At 53.8% G+C, this 17,004-nt stretch overlaps 4 protein-coding genes across 4 annotated transcripts; 3 read left to right on the forward strand and 1 right to left on the reverse strand.

Moving 5' to 3' along the window:
- Positions 1-656: 656 nt before the first annotated feature.
- Positions 657-1,427, reverse strand: CPAR01_13398 (uncharacterized protein; the record flags this gene model as incomplete). Its single annotated transcript, XM_060497652.1, has 3 exons — positions 657-922; positions 1,071-1,081; positions 1,240-1,427. 3 exons carry the CDS (start codon positions 1,425-1,427, stop codon positions 657-659), a joined length of 465 nt encoding a protein of 154 aa, XP_060344045.1.
- Positions 1,428-3,185: 1,758 nt separating this feature from the next.
- CPAR01_13399 (SIT4 phosphatase-associated protein) lies at positions 3,186-7,720 on the forward strand (the record flags this gene model as incomplete). Its single annotated transcript, XM_060497653.1, has 4 exons — positions 3,186-3,854; positions 3,933-5,576; positions 5,627-6,295; positions 6,983-7,720. 4 exons carry the CDS (start codon positions 3,186-3,188, stop codon positions 7,718-7,720), a joined length of 3,720 nt encoding a protein of 1,239 aa, XP_060344046.1.
- A 1,619-nt stretch (positions 7,721-9,339) lies between these two features.
- On the forward strand, positions 9,340-10,538 carry CPAR01_13400 (alpha/beta hydrolase fold protein; the record flags this gene model as incomplete). The annotated part of the gene is made up of 2 exons (XM_060497654.1): positions 9,340-9,554; positions 9,605-10,538. 2 exons carry the CDS (start codon positions 9,340-9,342, stop codon positions 10,536-10,538), a joined length of 1,149 nt encoding a protein of 382 aa, XP_060344047.1.
- A 5,907-nt stretch (positions 10,539-16,445) lies between these two features.
- On the forward strand, positions 16,446-16,577 carry CPAR01_13401 (uncharacterized protein; the record flags this gene model as incomplete). The annotated part of the gene is made up of 1 exon (XM_060497655.1): positions 16,446-16,577. The coding sequence occupies one exon, from the start codon at positions 16,446-16,448 to the stop codon at positions 16,575-16,577; it is 132 nt and encodes a 43-aa protein (XP_060344048.1).
- Between the last annotated feature and the right edge of the window lie 427 nt (positions 16,578-17,004).

The following is a 17,004-nucleotide window of genomic DNA, read 5'->3' on the forward strand; positions in this document are numbered from 1 at the left end:
GTGCTTGGAGCACAAGTAATGTAGGTAAGACTTAACGCTGTTAGTGAACTCGTACCCGGTACAAACGGCCAGATCCACATCCAAGAAGTGTAGCAGGGCAGCAGTGCAAATTCCGCAACCGAGGAACCTCCGATAAGTACCACACGGGAGAATGAGGGGCATGAGACTTGGCCTGCTATCAGCAACTACTGTAAACAAATTGGCATCTGGGGCAGATCCCATTTCATGGAAGCAGGCAATTCCTTATCGGAGATCATCTTCAGTCTTACACTAAAGGACTAGGGACTTTACCTTGGGTGTGTTTCGGCACGATTCGGTTCAACAAGAACCCTGGCCTAGCACACAGAAACCCAACACACACAGAAACGAAACAAGAGAAAAGAGAAGAGTCGCTACGCAGTACTGTTAGGTGTTTGAGGGTATGAGGGCAAGGAGGGGCTGTCGAATCACCAATTGAGTCACACTGTGACACAGTCACATTCACACATGCACATATGCATCTCGTGCTCCAGTTTTCCCCCTCATACTTCAGCCAGGCTGAGCCCGTACGGCTACGGAGCAGAGGGCAATGGAGGGGCATCTCAGGCCTGGCCTGGGACGCCCACAGTCCGCGAATAGACAGAGTTGCGGGTAATGGGAGGACCCTTGTCTTGCCCTCACGGCTCCTCTCCACCGTCCACGTCCTTGGGCTGGATTAGGCGAAAATCCAATCCCACTGTGGGCAAAGCACGCAAGTTAATAATGGAACGGAGTCGGAAGAAGGCCACAATTCGAGATGGCCCTCGTGGTCCTGTAGGGCTGGGCGTTGTCGAGGACCTCGGCGATGTTTTACAGACTCTCTTGCTCATGCTGCTGCCGCCTTGGAGATTTCTTTGGGAGCACCGAGGACAGTCTGACCATTGCTCAACCATGTCGCTGATATCTGCGATCGGAATAAAGCAGTCAGTTCAGTTCATGCCTCGGTCTTTCAGGATAGGCCCCGGAACCTGAATGAGGCGGCGCCACAATCGCTTTGAGTATTCGCTCGCCTTTAGCTTAGCGAGTTTCCTTGTCTCGCATTGCGCAAGTACCCGTGCCGGGGCTTGACTGAACAGAGAGTCCTAAGAGGAATTCGTCACCAACTTGATTTGGGAAGATGAACACCACAGCCCAGCATTCAGGATCTTTTCTTATCAAGATGGAACGAGCGAGGATGCAGATAAGAGCGTTGATTGTAGGTACATGTCTGACCGGACTGACCTCATCAGACATGAATGAATGCACTCCGTACCCTGCTCAGCTCTGCTTCTGCTTCGCCTCTTGGCTTCCGAGAGACAGCAGCCAGTCGGCAGCACGTTTGGTAGCAAGCGGGAAGCAAGGCAACCCAATCTGGGCCCAATCTGGAAGCATGACGATGTTTGGACAATAAATGAATGGGTGAGGTTCATGACGGTGAATGTAATACGAAGCAACGGAATACTTGATCATTTTTTCCACTGCATTTTACCGCAGCGCACCCGTACCGTACCTACCTTAACTGCTGTTTTGGTAGGTAAGTAACGGAAAGAAAGTACCCGACCGCACCATCCTTTCTCCCCTGAACCACACGGAATAAGAGGTATACGCAAGGTACCCCGTGACATTCGTTCAATGTCCACTGTTCAGTGTTTCCGTCAGCTTCTTCGACCCCAGAGAGCTCCGAGGGTGCGCGCGCACGCACACAAACAGAGCCAAACATCCGTAGCCGCAGCCGCAGCCGCACGTCAGCAGCAAAACAACCGCTGCCAGACTTGGTGCACCTGAAAGTACGAATACCTACCTACCTACCTTTTCCTTGGTCATTACCTACCTTACCTTACCTTAGTACCTGACGTGCCGACTGGGACAAGAGTAATAAGGGCCGTCCTTTCTTTCACCAGGGCACACCCGCTGTCCATCCCACCTCTGCCACCCGACCTCTTCCTCTTCCTCCCACTGCGGCCAAGCCAAAGTGCCAACCTGGGAACTCCGACGACCGACCCTCCGACTCTTAAGTCCCTACTGCGTAGAAAGCCAGCGATTCCATTGGGCCAAAAGAGCACCTTTACCTTACCTAAGGTAACCGTACCTCAAACCCACCGCTGCGCAATCCAATCTCGACGACGTCCAGTGGCCCATCTCACCCTCACCACAGCCATTCTCTCTTCCCGAGTCCAAAAACCACCACGCATCCACGAATCCACACCCACACACACACACACACACACACACACCACCCCTCCTCTCCCCCAACACCGACAAGGAGAGAGAAAGACAGCGAGACGTACGGAGGAAAGAACCCACGCGACCACATTCGAAGCGTCCGATACATATCTATCCGACAACCGACGACAGGCTCCGGCTTCAGCCCGTCCTTTCCATCGCTAATTCTCCTTGCACACGAGGCTTAGAGCGCCAGCGCGCCCTCTGTACAACAGCAATCACCGTACCTTTTCCCGCTTTTGTACGTACCCTGGTCCTCTGGCTACTGTCCTACTCCTCCTCCCCCCGAACTCGTTGCCTCACTGCCTGGGCTCGCTGCTCCCTACTGCTTTGCTTCATTCATGGTGCTTCCTGTTGCTCTCCGCTTGCCTGGAAAGAGTACGCGCGTTGCGAGCTGGGTTGGCTCGAAATCCCCTCTGTCATCCATCGCTTCGCGGCTGGGTTTTCCCCTCTCCTTCGAGACTGGATCGTCAATTTTCCCTCATCTCTTCCCTCCCCCTCTATTATCAATCAGCTCCTCTTTTCTGGGCCCGATGCGCCGGCCCCTCCACTCCGCCGGCGACAACATCTGCAGACCTCACCACCACCACCATCACCACCACCACCATCAAGCCCTGCTTTTCCTGCTCTGCCTTCGCTTGTCAGCAAAAGCCTTCTAGACAATCTCTTTGCTGACACTTCCTCCTCGCTCAGCCGCCAAGTCATTCAAGCGACCGATACCCCCAAACCCGTCCTTCGCATGCGTTGAACCTAAGGTATAGAGAAAACGATTGGCCATTTATTACTCTCGCTACGATTCGATTTCTGCGGCCGATACACGCCCTTTGTCTATTCCATTAAGACATACGAATTTCGCATGCTCAATCATCAGGTTGCTGCCCAGTTGATTGTTTTATCGCTCTTTGTCCATCGTCGCCGCGACTCGTCCGGCGCCGTGACATAGACAACCCACAAATACCGCCACCATGTTCTGGAGATTTGGCGGATACGCCAACATATCCACCATCGATACTATCCTCGAAAAGCCCGAATTTACCGTCGAAGACCTCCTCGACGAAAGCGACCTGATTCAAGAGCTCAAGCAGCACAATACGAAGCTTATCGAATACCTCCGCGAGGACAATGTGCTCAAGACTCTGCTCGAATATGTCGTCGCACCCAAGTTAGAGCCCGTCGCCACCCCAGAACCAGATGAACCCGCCGAGGAGATCAAGGGCAAGGGTCGCCTCCTTCCCTTTTCAAGACCTCGCGCCTCATCCCGAGCTACCGATACCGACAACGAGGAGGAAGAGCAGGAGAAGAAGCGCAATCGTTATGCCTACGTTGCTGCCGAAGTCTTGTCATCCGACACGTGGTCCATTTACGAGGCCATGATGGAAAACCAAGACCTGGTGCGGGAATTTTGGCAGTTTCTGAAGCGCCCGACGCCTCTTGACCCCCTGCAAGCCAGTTACTTTACGAAAGTCAACGAGGCTTTGTTCGACAAGAAGACGGAGGAGATGGTTATCCTTCTCAAATCTCTCCCCGAGGCCGTGCCCGACTTGCTCCGTCATGTTGAGTGCCCTATGATTATGGATCTGCTTCTCAAGATCATTGCCCTAGACCGCACAGAGGGCGGCCAGGGTGTTGTAGAGGTGCGTACAGCCCAGCAATCCCCCCTTCCCCCATCCCCGCCGAACAAGGTTGAGAGCTAATCGTACCCTTTCTTGCAGTGGCTATACGGCCAAGACGTTGTGCCGACGCTGCTATCCTGCCTCAGCCCGGAGCACAGCTGGGTTGTTCAGACAGCTGCAGGCGACTTCATCAAAGCCATCATTACCATTTCGGCCAATGCATCGCAAAACGAGCAGCAATGCATCGGCCCGAACGAACTCACCCGCCAGCTGGTGTCGCAACCCTGTGTGGAACAGCTGATCAAGTACATGTTAGGAGGTGGAAACCCGCTGACCGTGGGTGTCGGCATCATTATCGAAGTCATCAGGAAGAATAACTCGGACTATGATCCAGACGTTGGCACCGAAGCCAACTCTGTTCCCTCGAGCCGAGACCCCATCTATCTAGGAACCCTCCTCCGCTTGTTTGCGCAACACATTCCCGATTTCGTCAACCTGATTATGAACATTCCGGTGCAGAAGGGACCGTTGGAATCGACCTTTGGCGAAAAGATAGAGCCTCTTGGCTTCGACCGATTCAAGACGTGCGAGTTGATGGCCGAACTGCTTCACTGCAGTAACATGGGCCTACTCAATGAAGTTGGTTCCGAGGACGTGATTGCAGCTCGAGATGCTGAGCGTCAGCGCTTAAGAACGGAGGGTAAGCTTACCCCAAACCGTGGAGAAGAACCGCCATCATCTACGGATGACTTGACGATGCGCATCGGTCGTTCTTCTCCCGAGGAGGGACGTCGTTTAGAGGTAACCAATATCTCAGACGATGACGGATTCGAAGAGGTTGAGCCCAGCCGCGAAATGAACGAGGACACGTCCCACGAGTTCGTAAAAGCCGAAGAAGAGATTCCTGTCGCTGCACCAGCCTCGTCCTTCCTGGACAGAGACGAAGACGACTTTGTGGACGAGCCGCTCAGCTCGCCCAGACTCAACGTCGCAGATGACAAAATCAAGGAACAACGATTTGATGACCCCGATCTGGTGGTCGCTCCCCTTTCGCCCAACAAGCCAAAGACTGCTTCCATCGATGAGACTGCTGCAGCAGCAGCGGTTTCCGAAGCCAAGTCCGAATTGGAGGCGAAGCCGGATTCCGTTGATGCCAAGAGTGAAGAGCCGGCTGCGAAAGAATCAGAATCTGAGAAGACTGAGAAGACTTCCGGCGCAGACGACCTGGCTGACAAGACCTCGGATGATGCTACCATTAACAAGGTAGAGGAACTTTCGCTTGACGAGAAGGCTGATCAAACGGTTGTTCCCGAGGACAATCAGAAGGGTGACGAGTCCGACTCTTCTGTTGTCTATACGCCTAGCGTCACCGATTCTGAGGCGAAAACCGAGCCAGCAGAGACCGCGCCGGCAGTGCCTGAACCTCCCCAGCACCCCGAAGACATGCCAGCCCCTCTGTTTTCCAAATCCACCACTGATCCTGATGCGACTGCGGACAAGGACGATACTTCTAAGGAGACCGAATCCGAAGTTGAGCCAGCTCCGGAGGTTCCCATGGCCCCTCCAGTTCCCGAGGTGCCAGAAGCCCCCGCGGCTCCAGGAACTGACGACGATGCGACAAGGGAGGCTGGAGACCTACCGCCTGCTGTTCCCGATCGGCCTGACCCGAACAGCGTGAAGCCTGTTGTCGGCGACTACCTCAAGGTGCAATTTGTCGAATACCGTGTTGTGCCCACGATTCTGGTGAGTTCCTCGTGATGATGCGTCATCAATCCAAGCTAATCAGAGTTTAGTCCTTCTTCTTTGCTTACCCGTGGAACAACTTTCTCCATAACGTGGTATATGATATCGTTCAGCAGGTTTTTAACGGGCCTATGGACAGAGGCTACAACCCGACCTTGGCAGTTTCACTGTTTGAGGCTGCGGATATCACGACGGCTATCATCAAGGGCCAACTCGCTAGTGACGAGTCACAGGCCAGGATGAAGACTCGCATGGGTTACATGGGACATCTCACTCTCATCGCTGAAGAGGTGGTGAAGTTTACGGAACGTCACCCTCCCGAACTCTTGTCTGAGACTGTTCTTGAACGGGTTATGGACCCGCGATGGATCAGCTATGTGGAAGGCGCCCTCGCCGAAACTCGCGAGCGAGACAACGCCATTCTCGGCGGAGTCCGTCCCGAGGTGGCTATGGGTAACCGGGCCGGCATGTCTGGCAATGGGCTGGCAGCAGTCGGTCTCTCTGGCCTGGGATCGTCCTTTTCCAACTCCCAGAGCAATACTGGCTCCAACGCGCTCGCTGATGCAGGACTCAACGGTAACGCAGACCTTCAAGAAAGCAGCGGTAACGGTATTGGGCCATTCGCCATCAGCTCAGGCACTCTCATGTCTGGCTTCGGCAGCTCCAGTGATGAGGAGGACGAGGGGGAAGAAGAGAACGAAGACGATGTCAACAATGAGGTGAGTGATATGCTCTCAGAGCTCCGTGAGATGGAACCACCTGCATTGGACCCTTGGACGCAATCTCTTATCGACGACAATAACCCCGACGAGGACGAGGAAAAAGACCGGGAAAAGGATGCGTAGTGCGCATACGAGGACGGAGGACCCCATGACAGTCGAATATCCCAAGAGGATCACACCAACGGTGCCGGCGATGACTTTGGACGTAGGATAGATGTAGAGGACGAAAGCAACCATTCGCCGAACCTTGTATCTTGGGACGATAAGGGGGTATGGGCCAATGAGTTCGGAGATCTTGAGTCTGATGAGGAAATGCACATGATTCGGCCTTCCCTCAATTTTCATGTCATGGCTTAGAAGGAGAACGGATAGACATATCGATGACGAGAGCCTGGGAGAAGGGTAGAAAGGGCTCGGGGGCTATATAGGAGAGGGTGGTGTTGGGCGTATTCATGACATATCTTGTGGCGGCGAGTAGTGTAGGATTACACGTCCTTGTTCGTGCCGGCGTCGATTCCTTGGGATACCAGACAACTTTGGACTTTTCTTATCCACTTCAACCACTTGCGAGCCGGGTCATCTATAACAGCAAAACGACAATGACGAAACTTGCCTCCGGGATCTTTCTTACAATCGTGCGCCAATGTCGGAATGAATCTCACCAGACTAACACGCATTTACTAGTTCCGGGCTTATACCGATCCATTGAACAACACCTCATCGTCTCTCAACCCGCCATCGATCCCTCCGCCTCCGCCGCCGCCGCCGCCATTGAACAACCCTCCTTCTAGAGCGCGGTTGCAGCTTGCGGCTCGTTTGGCTATGCACCAGAAGAACCAGGCCGCTGCTTCTCAAGAAGACGACGACGACGACGACAAGGGCGAGTCTGGTGAGGGCGAGCGGCTAGAGAACCCGTTTGCCGATGACGAAGACGACGAAGAAAATTCGAGCGACGAGGACGACGAAGACCGTCATGGCCCAGGGGCAGCGGCAGCTGTTGCAGGTGCCTGGGGTCAACCTGGAAGTGGGTCGTGGTGGCGAGGGGTGGGACGTCAGGGGCGGCCACGATTTGACGGACAAGATGATTCGGACGAGGAAGACGACGATGAGGAGTTTGGTGATTTTGCCATGCCCGAGGTGGAGCCAGCGCCGGGTACGGATCCCAACGAGAAGGTGATTCTAAAGCCTCTCGCGGTACACCCGCCGCAGGGTGCTTCAGGAGGCAAAGCCTTCAGCGGTTTGTGGCCGTTTGCAGGTAAGAAGGATGGCAAGGACGATGGTGAGAAGGGGCCACCGGAAGAGACGGCGACGGGAGACGACGAGAAGCCGATCCAGGCGGCCGTCGAGGCTGCTCGGCGGACGAGCATCGAAGATCCGGATGACGATGAAGAGGTTGTGGTGCAGAAGCCGACAAGCCTCTGAGACGAATAGACGCGCCCATGGCTTAATGCGATGCGTAGACGGTTAGGAGTCACCGTTTTGTACAATTACGTGTTTGGTTTACGCTGCATCTGTAAAGTATGATTGAATGGAGAACATGCACGAGTATTTTGTCTAGCTGTGAGGTCGTCTTTTCTCTTCCTCTAATCTCCAGTTGCCACCGCTTCAAGTTTTCTATCATTATTGGAAAATCAGCAATGATCACGAGAGGCTGTAAGCCATTATGTGAGCATTCCAGCTCAGGCATATGTTTGGCTTGTTGTGTTCGCGGTCCCAAGTCCGGCCATCCCACCGGAGCTCCGACCGCATTTCGGGGCGCCATGCCGAGATCACTTTCTGTTCAATGACTGAATGAGACCTGTGAAAAGCAAAAATTGTCCGCTTCTGGACGAGACGAGAGTCACCGCCTACCTTTACAATGAGTCAGACCAGCCATCTGAGCTGACTGATTCGGCTGCCTGACAGATGGGACGGGGCCAGGGACTTTCATGCTCTCTGAGGAGCTTGGGGCCAATACCCCAACTACCTTTCCTTGTCTTGTACCGGAGGCGATAACGATAAGAGGTGATAATATTAAGGTGTTATTGTTGGAGGGAGGGGAACCTAGACCCCCGTCGATGTCTCGACCAGCAACACCAGCCAAAACCAGAAACACGCACTGGAGTCAAGCACAGGCAACATGCATCCCGTCCGACAATGCGCAGGGCCATGTGCCTGAGCCCTGAGCCCCTCCAAAACCTAGCTGTTTGACGTGCCGGGCAAGCTTAGCATGAACGTGTGGCCAACGTACCCTGCACCCCTGGACCCTCTCACTCCCAGCCCCTCTCGTTGTTTCTTGATGGGAGAAGGAATGGGTGGTGCTTTCTGAGGACTGCGGTGCATGACGTTGAGTGGGAGGGAGCTGGTGTTGAGGAAGGTAGATGAATTAGTGAAGAATTGTCGAGCTGGCTGACTACGGTGCTGAATTATACCATCGGACCTGTCTGGCTCTTCATCTTCTCATTCGTGCCGATTCATCTACGCCACCATCTGTCGTCATGTAAGTCCAGCCGTGTGTGTTTCTCTTGAGTTCACCGTCATCACCGCCTGTGCTCCTCTTCCTTCCTGTGGCCATCATATGTCCGGGTCCTCGGCGTCTTTGCGATTCCCGGACGCAAGCAAGCTCATACATCAGGCTACACCATTCTGCCTCGTGAAACCGAGAGTCCGGCACGCCGAGTAGGCCTCCTTCTCCTTCTCTCTCTGCCTCCAAGTCACGTCAAAACGCACGATGACGCCTCTCTGTGGCTCCTGTCGCTCTCTGCCGCTGACTCCCTCTGCCGATTACCGTCTCGTCCCAGCCTGAAGTCGTTCGTCTGTTTGTGAGAGAAGACACGTCGCGGCTAATGCGCTCCGGTGTTCTGGCAGATTCTTTTCTTTTTGGTCGTCTCGGGACCATCGACCTCTCCGACTCCGTACCTGGGCCATCGTCGTCACCGGCGAAAAGACTGCCAGGCTGTTCCGTTCTGCGAGTTTGAGCAGACATTGGCGGTGATCATATAACGCCGACATCACCCTTTGTCGCAAGAGTGTGAAAGACTTTCTTCCGAGACATGGCAGATATGGGTGTCGTAGGGAACGCAGAGTCCGGTAAGCCGGTTTACCAGCAGGCGCCTTCGATGCTCAACCGCATCGTGTACGGCACCAAGATTTCGACACTGCAGCATTGGTACTTTCAAAAAGCTGGCTTCGAGGCGTGGAAGTCGTACTTCTGGCCACCCGCCATACGGCCCGATCTCATCAAGCAGTATGACTGTAGGAAGGCATTGCCAGTTCGGTATGGTTTTCCCTTTTGTGAAAACGAAAACACTGCTAACCAATACGCAGCATCTTCTTTCCCTCCGACTACGACCAAACCTCCCCGCAAACCCTCCCGACCCTCTTCACAATCCACGGAGGCGGCTTCTCCATCGGCGTCCCCGACGACGACGACGAATGGAACCGCACCTTCGCCGACCTCAACAACTGCCTCGTCGTCGCCCTGCACTACTGGAAGGCCCCTTGGGCCCCCTGGCCGCACGCCCTCCACGACTTAGAGGCCCTCTACCTCGCCATCGTCGACGACGAGTCCCTCCCCATTGACAAGTCGCGCATCGCCATGGGCGGCTTCAGCGCGGGAGGGAACCTTACGCTGTGTCTCTCGCAGATGAAGAGCATTAAAGAGCACAGGACGGCTGCGCCGAAGGCGATTGTGCCAATTTACCCGCCTACGGATTTCGTTACGCCGACGGCGTCCAAGAGGGATCGCAGGCCGTACAAGGTTGGGAAGTTACCCGGCATCCGCGGCCAGAAGAAGGACTTTGTGCTGGATTTCGCAGAGGTGTTTGACTGGAGCTACATCCCCTACGGCACGAACCTCCGCGACACGCGCATCTCGCCTCTGTACGCCGAGAGGACCGATTTCCCGGATAACGTGTGCGTCGTGGCCGCGGAGCTGGATTACCTCGCCTACGAGGCGTGGGAGCTGGCGTGCAAGCTCGGCGGGAAGGGAAAGCCTAGTTCGGGAGTGGTCGGGCGGAGCGAGGTGGCCAAGACGCAGGAGCTGGTGGAGGAGGGGGACGAGAGGTTCGGGTGGGAGGTGAGGGATGGGAGGGGCAGTGTGAAGTGGCTGCTTGTGCCGGATGTGATTCACGCGTTTGATTTTCACGAGATGGGGGCCGCGGTATCGGATCCGGTGAGTGTGAGGGATGGGAATGCGAAGGCGGTAAAGGTCATGAGGGTTGTTGGGGACTGGTTGAGGAGGACTGCTTGGAAGGTGTGATTTGGACGGGGGAGAGTTGGCGTGAGAGATGTTGGATGGGGTGTATTTGAGGTCTTGTTGGCTTGGCTTGCTTGATGATGGACTACGTTGGCGTTGGGGGCAAGTTATGACAGAGACGCATGGCTTACAAGATAGAACTGATTACGAGCGACAAGAAATACCTCACACGATTCAAGTTGGTCAGACGAACGGGATGCTTAGAGGCCAAAGTGAACATGGTCGTATCATGGCAAGTGTGACTGTTGGTTGCTGAGAAAGACTTCCAACTACTGCTTTCACCAACATCACCAACACATAGTCAGACCCCCGACTTCTTTAGCCGCCTGGGAGAAGCGGTTAGACTTGAAGTTGTGGCCTTCGTCAAGGATGTGTCTCTATCAACCGCTGTGATGCGGCCGCGGTGCTCTTAGGTTACCTAGTAAGTTATGGATACAACTCTGCAGCATACATATCGAGAATCACCACCGCTGGGTTACCAACCGCTTGATCATCCTTTATGCTACCTAGTGCCCCAAGGACTTGACTGGTTGGGAACTAGGCCCATAAGTTACACCGGTTGAGTTGGTTGAGTTGGACATCACGATTCCGAATGTGGGTGGTTGATTTGCAACTTGCGAGAGACCTGCTGAGAAGTGATGAGTTGGGTAGTATTAAAACGGCATAGAGACACTATTTTTGTATGTTCAATGGTAGTTATACTGTTATTTATGAGAGGTATCTGTGTCGTTTTCGAAATCCATCGCCCTGCTGTGTCATCGACGCAAGCCATCTACAGCAAGTCCATGGTTGAAATGCTGCCGAGCATAACGGGCTACGAGGATCTTTCATAGGTATTAGTGATGATTTGCCGACCGAGATTGCCACTTAAACGCCAGAATAAAGGCAGTATGGGGTGGTTTTCACGAAATCGGCGGGAATGATTGGCTTCTAAATGGATTCATTCATAATAGATGTGTGACTGTCCATGGAACGCTCGAGCATGACAGACGTACTAGAAGTAAATTGCCTTCTGATCATGGAAAGATGCCAAATATACTTGAGGAAACTAATTTTCAGTCTCGTGAATCTCTGGGTGAACTTAGATAGGAGAAACTGGCCATTGTTGCGTAGGCAAATGATTAATCAATATGTCTGCTTTTGGCTTCGATGTTCCCATCACCAAACATCTGGATGTGTACCTCTTTGCAGCAAGTTCTTCAGCCACAGGTTTGATCTTGATAGAGAATACAGCAGAACCCGGGTTGGCCACAAAGAAGGTTGCATATACTGCGCGAAGAGCAGCAGAGGGGCACTGCAGGTCCAGCAAACTTGTTTGTCAATTCATCGATATTGCATCATTTGACAATGCTCCCAGCCAAGATGACCGGGATTGTGGGACATGACCCTCAATAGCTTTACAAAACGGACGTCATGAATAAGGCACGAGGAAAGGAGATGTGCAGCGCCTGTGGTTTTGTCGGCAGGACGACAATCTATAACTTCGCCAGTTAGGATCTATTCATAGTCGAGATAATCTGCGCTCTGAGACACCATCTCTTAACTCCATTATTTCGTAGCCGATGTGGTTTCCACCCGGATTGGAGCGTTTTCGGGCAAGCTTGTGCTTCAGATGAGAGTGTATGCATTCCCGCAACAGACAGGAATGAGAGGTTTCACCCCGTTGATATTAGCAACCCAAATGAAGTACCATGTTGTCCAAGAGACAACATTGCCCCCTGTCGAATGCAGACAGCAAACATGACCGATTTTCATCGTGGCTTCCTGCAATCGTAAGTGTGACTGCCTCAATACTCTCGATATCACCGTTGCTGGTACCCAGCGATGAACCCGTGGTCGATGACAATAACTCACGATTGCAAAGACAACTCCATCCGACGATCTGATTGCTCAGCCAGGCGCGTCCCCGTCACCGTACATGTACGTAGGGTGACACTATACACACCCTATCAAATTCAATACTACTGCTGCGCCGTCTGACTGCGTCGATTTTCGGTGTCCATCCCGTCAGCCCTGCACTGGGATACAACTGTCCGCTCCCGCGAGTGGGCAGCTTTACCTGACCCTCTCTCGGGCGGTTCGATCGTGCCGTACGAAACCCCCAACGCGGCGGGCGCACTGCACACACACGCACTCGATAACCGCCCTTTACCGCGGAAGCCTGGCGAGATACCACTTGGTTCAAATTGCTTTTACGCGCTTCCGCGGGGGCGGTCGTGAGATTGCTGCTTTTCGTGGGAAACTCATTCGGGAAAAGCGGCTTGTTCGTAGTTACGTGGGGGCTAGACAGTAGTACGTGCTGAGTCGGTGTCGCGTGTACATGTGAGTCTAGCTGGATGAAATGCGACACAGTTCAAGCGTGCAGTGTGGATGAACGTCAAATGTGCCTTTGCGAGGTTTGTTCAGAGGGAGGACTAGTGGACGGGTTGTACACATGGCGACCGCCGGACTTCCGTGTGGGAGCGGGGCGGAGGTGAAGGGGCAGGAGGACGGATGCGCTCGGAGGTGCGGGAGCCGGAAGGCACTGAGAGATCGACAGTGGAAGGATTTGGGCATGCTTTCGCTGACGGGTTGGTCAAGTCGCACAAGGAAGTGGATGAATGATAGTCTGGGGTGTCCCTTGAGATCTCATTCGTATGTCATGAATCTTATTATCCTACGAGGATGAAGCAGGCATTTGGCATCATTGCAACGAGGGTGAACACGACTTACACGGCCGTGTACAAGCTCATGACCGAGGACGCGGGACTAGAGACTGAACAGGACCTCGGCTGACTCGCTTGTACAAGCAATCAGTTCAGCTCAAGACGATTTGAACGACAGAGACACCAATCGGTTCGACGAGTCCGTCGGATTGGGGAGGCGACCTCCCATGTAGCTTGGCAGTTGCCCATCATGTGGCGAGCTTGTGTCAAGTATAAGTTTTTTGAGCAAAGTTGATGCTGTTCTTCTTCTTTGGGGCATGTGCTGCTTATCATAAGGTTGGCCGACGATGGCCGAGACCAATCCTGGAAGCTCCTTTCGAGTGAGAGTTCTGATTACAGTTTTAAGGGTTTCTCCTTTCTCTTCGTGATCAGCCTGTTTTGGGGGCGCTTCATGATATTTACTATTAGTCACCTGGGTCGGTAGGTGCCTCGTCTCTGCGCAAGATGGGAGGAACAATGCAGATGGATCTCTGGAGCCCCTGCCGCCGTCGGGAGATGGAGCAGAGGGCGAAAGCCCGAGAGTCGATGTCGGACGGGAGTGTCAAGCTAGAAGGGGGAATTGGGCCCGTGTGGTGGTGGAGGACGCTCGCTGTGTTAGAGCTGGTGGGTAAGCTTGGAAGCTCTGCTCAACTGGTTGTCTTTTTCTGTTTTCATCCTTCTTCCTTTGCCTCGGTCTCAGGCCTACCTGTGTATGAAACTTTTTGGTCAGATGGGTCAGATGAGCTTGCACGCGTGTTTCGTTGGAGATTATTTTCGTCGACTTTTGCTGCCACCGCTACGAAAGTTCTTGCTGGTCTGTTTCTGTTGGAGTCGTGGTGAACTGAGTGTTGGGGGTTTGTGAGGCGGTATAGGGTGCTTTGTTCTCGCGGGGCCATTTGTACACGGTACCTGACATTCTGTTGCTCTCGTTTGATAGAGCTCAGAGCAACGGTAACATCGTGCCTTCGGGGTTTGGTGTTGGTGTTGGTGGTTGACGTTGGCAGCAGTCCTCAAGCGGCTGAAGGGTTGCTGCCGCGTACGCCACATACGTCTCAATGGCATAAAGGTGGCAGTGACAAGAAAGAAAACCGGGGTAAGTGGGAGGCGTTGAAACATGGAGATTGAACAGCATCGCAGGAAGTGGATGCGGATTATGAAGGTGAAGATGGAGAGACCTCATTGACATTGCCATTAAGCAACAGGGTTGGACCTGAATTGAGGGAGTTCTGGCCACTGATGCTGACTGCGCAAAGACGTGCCGAATACACGAGATTCCATCCGATCATGAGCGGAAGCGGTTATCTGAGGGACACACAGAGGCTGAGAGAGAGAGTGAGAGATAAAAGGTTAAATGGAGGAATTGATTACGAGAGTCAACTGTTCCTGGTTCCCAAAGTTTGCCATCCTGCGAATTATGCTGGGCCTTTCGGGGCCGGGGCCGAGAACGCGAGTGAGGGGAGGGGGGGGGGAGGGTCACATTTAGTAATACCCTTAAAAAGTTGACAGTCTGACTGCGTGAAAATGGCGACCTTCACTTCAGCCTTCTAGCATGTGTAAGATGGAGGAGGACGCGAGGTTTGAGTTTCAACGGGCGGGTGAGCTGAGTAGAAGGTAAGAAAGTGAGTTGGGGATTTGAGTTTCGGACAGGTGAGAATGGAAGCAGGTGATTGCTGGTGGAGATGTTGTGAAGAAAGGTTACCTTTTCAGGACACCGAAGATGAGAGAGAAAGAGACAGTGAAGCAAGTATCGTGTCAAGCTTTGGTGAGGCTTCTGTTCAGCGGTTCCAGCCCCCGTTCGGCGAGGGGGGAGACGGCGATAGACCGGCGTTCTTCACCGGAGATGACACAGCTGGAGGCCGCGTCTTCCAGCATGATGCCGGTCTACCGTCTTGCATGTAGACGGGAAACAAGCAAAGACCAATCAGTGGGCTGGGCCGTTTCTATTCCTGAAGAGGAGGAGAGAGCCTGCGAGCTGCGTAGTGCATAGTGCACTGCACCACCAAAGTCACCTTGAACAGACGCCATAAGCTGGGGAAGGGGGGGGGGGGGGAACTCAGCCCCCTTGGCTAACGCAAGGCACCACGAGCATAGCCGCAGCGCACCCAAGTTCCGTCAATGTGAGAGCGTCCCGGCGCTTGTTGGAATTAGCCGGCTGCAGGCTGTAGGCTGCATAATGGATGGGTTGATGGGTGACGGGTGATGGATGTTCTGTTCATGTCCAATGGCACCTTGCAACTCGCGAATCTCGCTGATTTTCCATTTGTGGCTAGTGCAGCTTGTGGAGTGTGGCTGAAGGAGCACAGATCTTCTTGAGATACTTTCCTGAGTGTTTGATTGGCTCAAGTTAGCTTGAGCCCGTGGCTGAGCGAGGAGCACGTACTCAGCTCAACGATAGGTACGTACAGTCTCAAATGATACGTACCCACGTTGTTTCGTTTCTTCCTCCTCCTCCTCCTCCTCCTCCTCCTCCTCCTGGTTGTCTTCATCTCCGTTCCTCATCTACGACAAGATCGCCAGTGTCTGGACGGATATAGTCGCCAGACAACGCAAACGCAAGCCGAGCTTCAACGTCCGCACCATCGCGGCAAGCTACAAACTACTCCACTGTTACCAAGCAATCGTTGCCAGAGATGTCTGTCGACTGTTTGGGACTACACCGTGCACCACTGGCACCAGCACACCTCCTCTCGTCTCGCTCGGCTAAGCCCAGATCCAAAATGGGCATGCCCCAACCCTGCTGATTAGACTCTCCATGCCGCGTTTCCCACCATCTGTTTGATTGCAGACAACGGCTGCGTTCCTCCCCGTGTGGCTCGGAGACTGCACAACACACTCTCTCTGAGGTTGCATAGCCATTTACACAGCAACGCAACGCAACGCTTTTCGAGGACAATGACCAAACAAGATACTGACGAGGCGGAGCAAGCGTCTTTCGTCCTATCCTCAACCTTTCTGTCCAGTACATAGTACATACATGGTCACTGCCGAATCACTCCACTCCCAATGAGTTCATACGGCATACCGGTGTAGAGTAGCATCTTTGCACATCACCAACATCTATCTACTGCGTACGAAGTATCCGTACCTACTTGTGAGGCCTAGGACTAAAGAATATGGGTCTCTCTTCGCGGATGCCTGGTCACCCCCGGCCCCTACGTTGCGTTCCACCTCCAGCAAGACGCGGGTATGCAGATCCAGCCCGCGGCAGGCCGTGACAAGGCATGCCATGGCGTGGCGCGGCATACCTGACCTCAGCACCTTTTTCGTACGCACCCAACTGACTGGACGTGGTCGCACTCGCACACACCATTCACAGCTCGCTTTCCTCTCTCATCCATCCTGTCTTTCGTCCCGTTAGTCGCTCAGTCACTCACCCAGTCTGCGTGTCTACCCACCACCGCCTCTCGCTCCCCCACCTTTCTTTGGCTCTCCAAGCTGGACCCCAGCACGTCAGAAAGGGCCGGGGCCAGGGAAGCTCGACCTACCGTCTGCGGTGAACATGATGGTAATAGCCTGGCAGTGACCCAGGAACCGGCATCTCACTCACGTCTTGCCCTGCCTCGCCCGTACGGTACTCGGTACTTACGTTGCCGACTTTTGGTCTGTTTGCAAACCAAAGCTCCCCCCGGCTCGCTGGTCTTACTGTCTCTCTCTCTCTTCCTGTAGTGAGCAGGAAGGATCTGAAGGATGAATAGAGCTGCCAGAATGCTGTCTCTTTTGCATTATTTCACCCTCCATATCTCCCACCTCCCCGCCTCTTCTTCTTCTTTTGTGATCTCTTCTGG

This window comes from Colletotrichum paranaense (assembly GCF_030867605.1).
Source record: "Colletotrichum paranaense strain IMI 384185 chromosome Unknown Scaffold_12.1, whole genome shotgun sequence".
In the NCBI taxonomy this organism is placed as follows: Eukaryota; Fungi; Ascomycota; class Sordariomycetes; order Glomerellales; family Glomerellaceae; genus Colletotrichum; species Colletotrichum paranaense.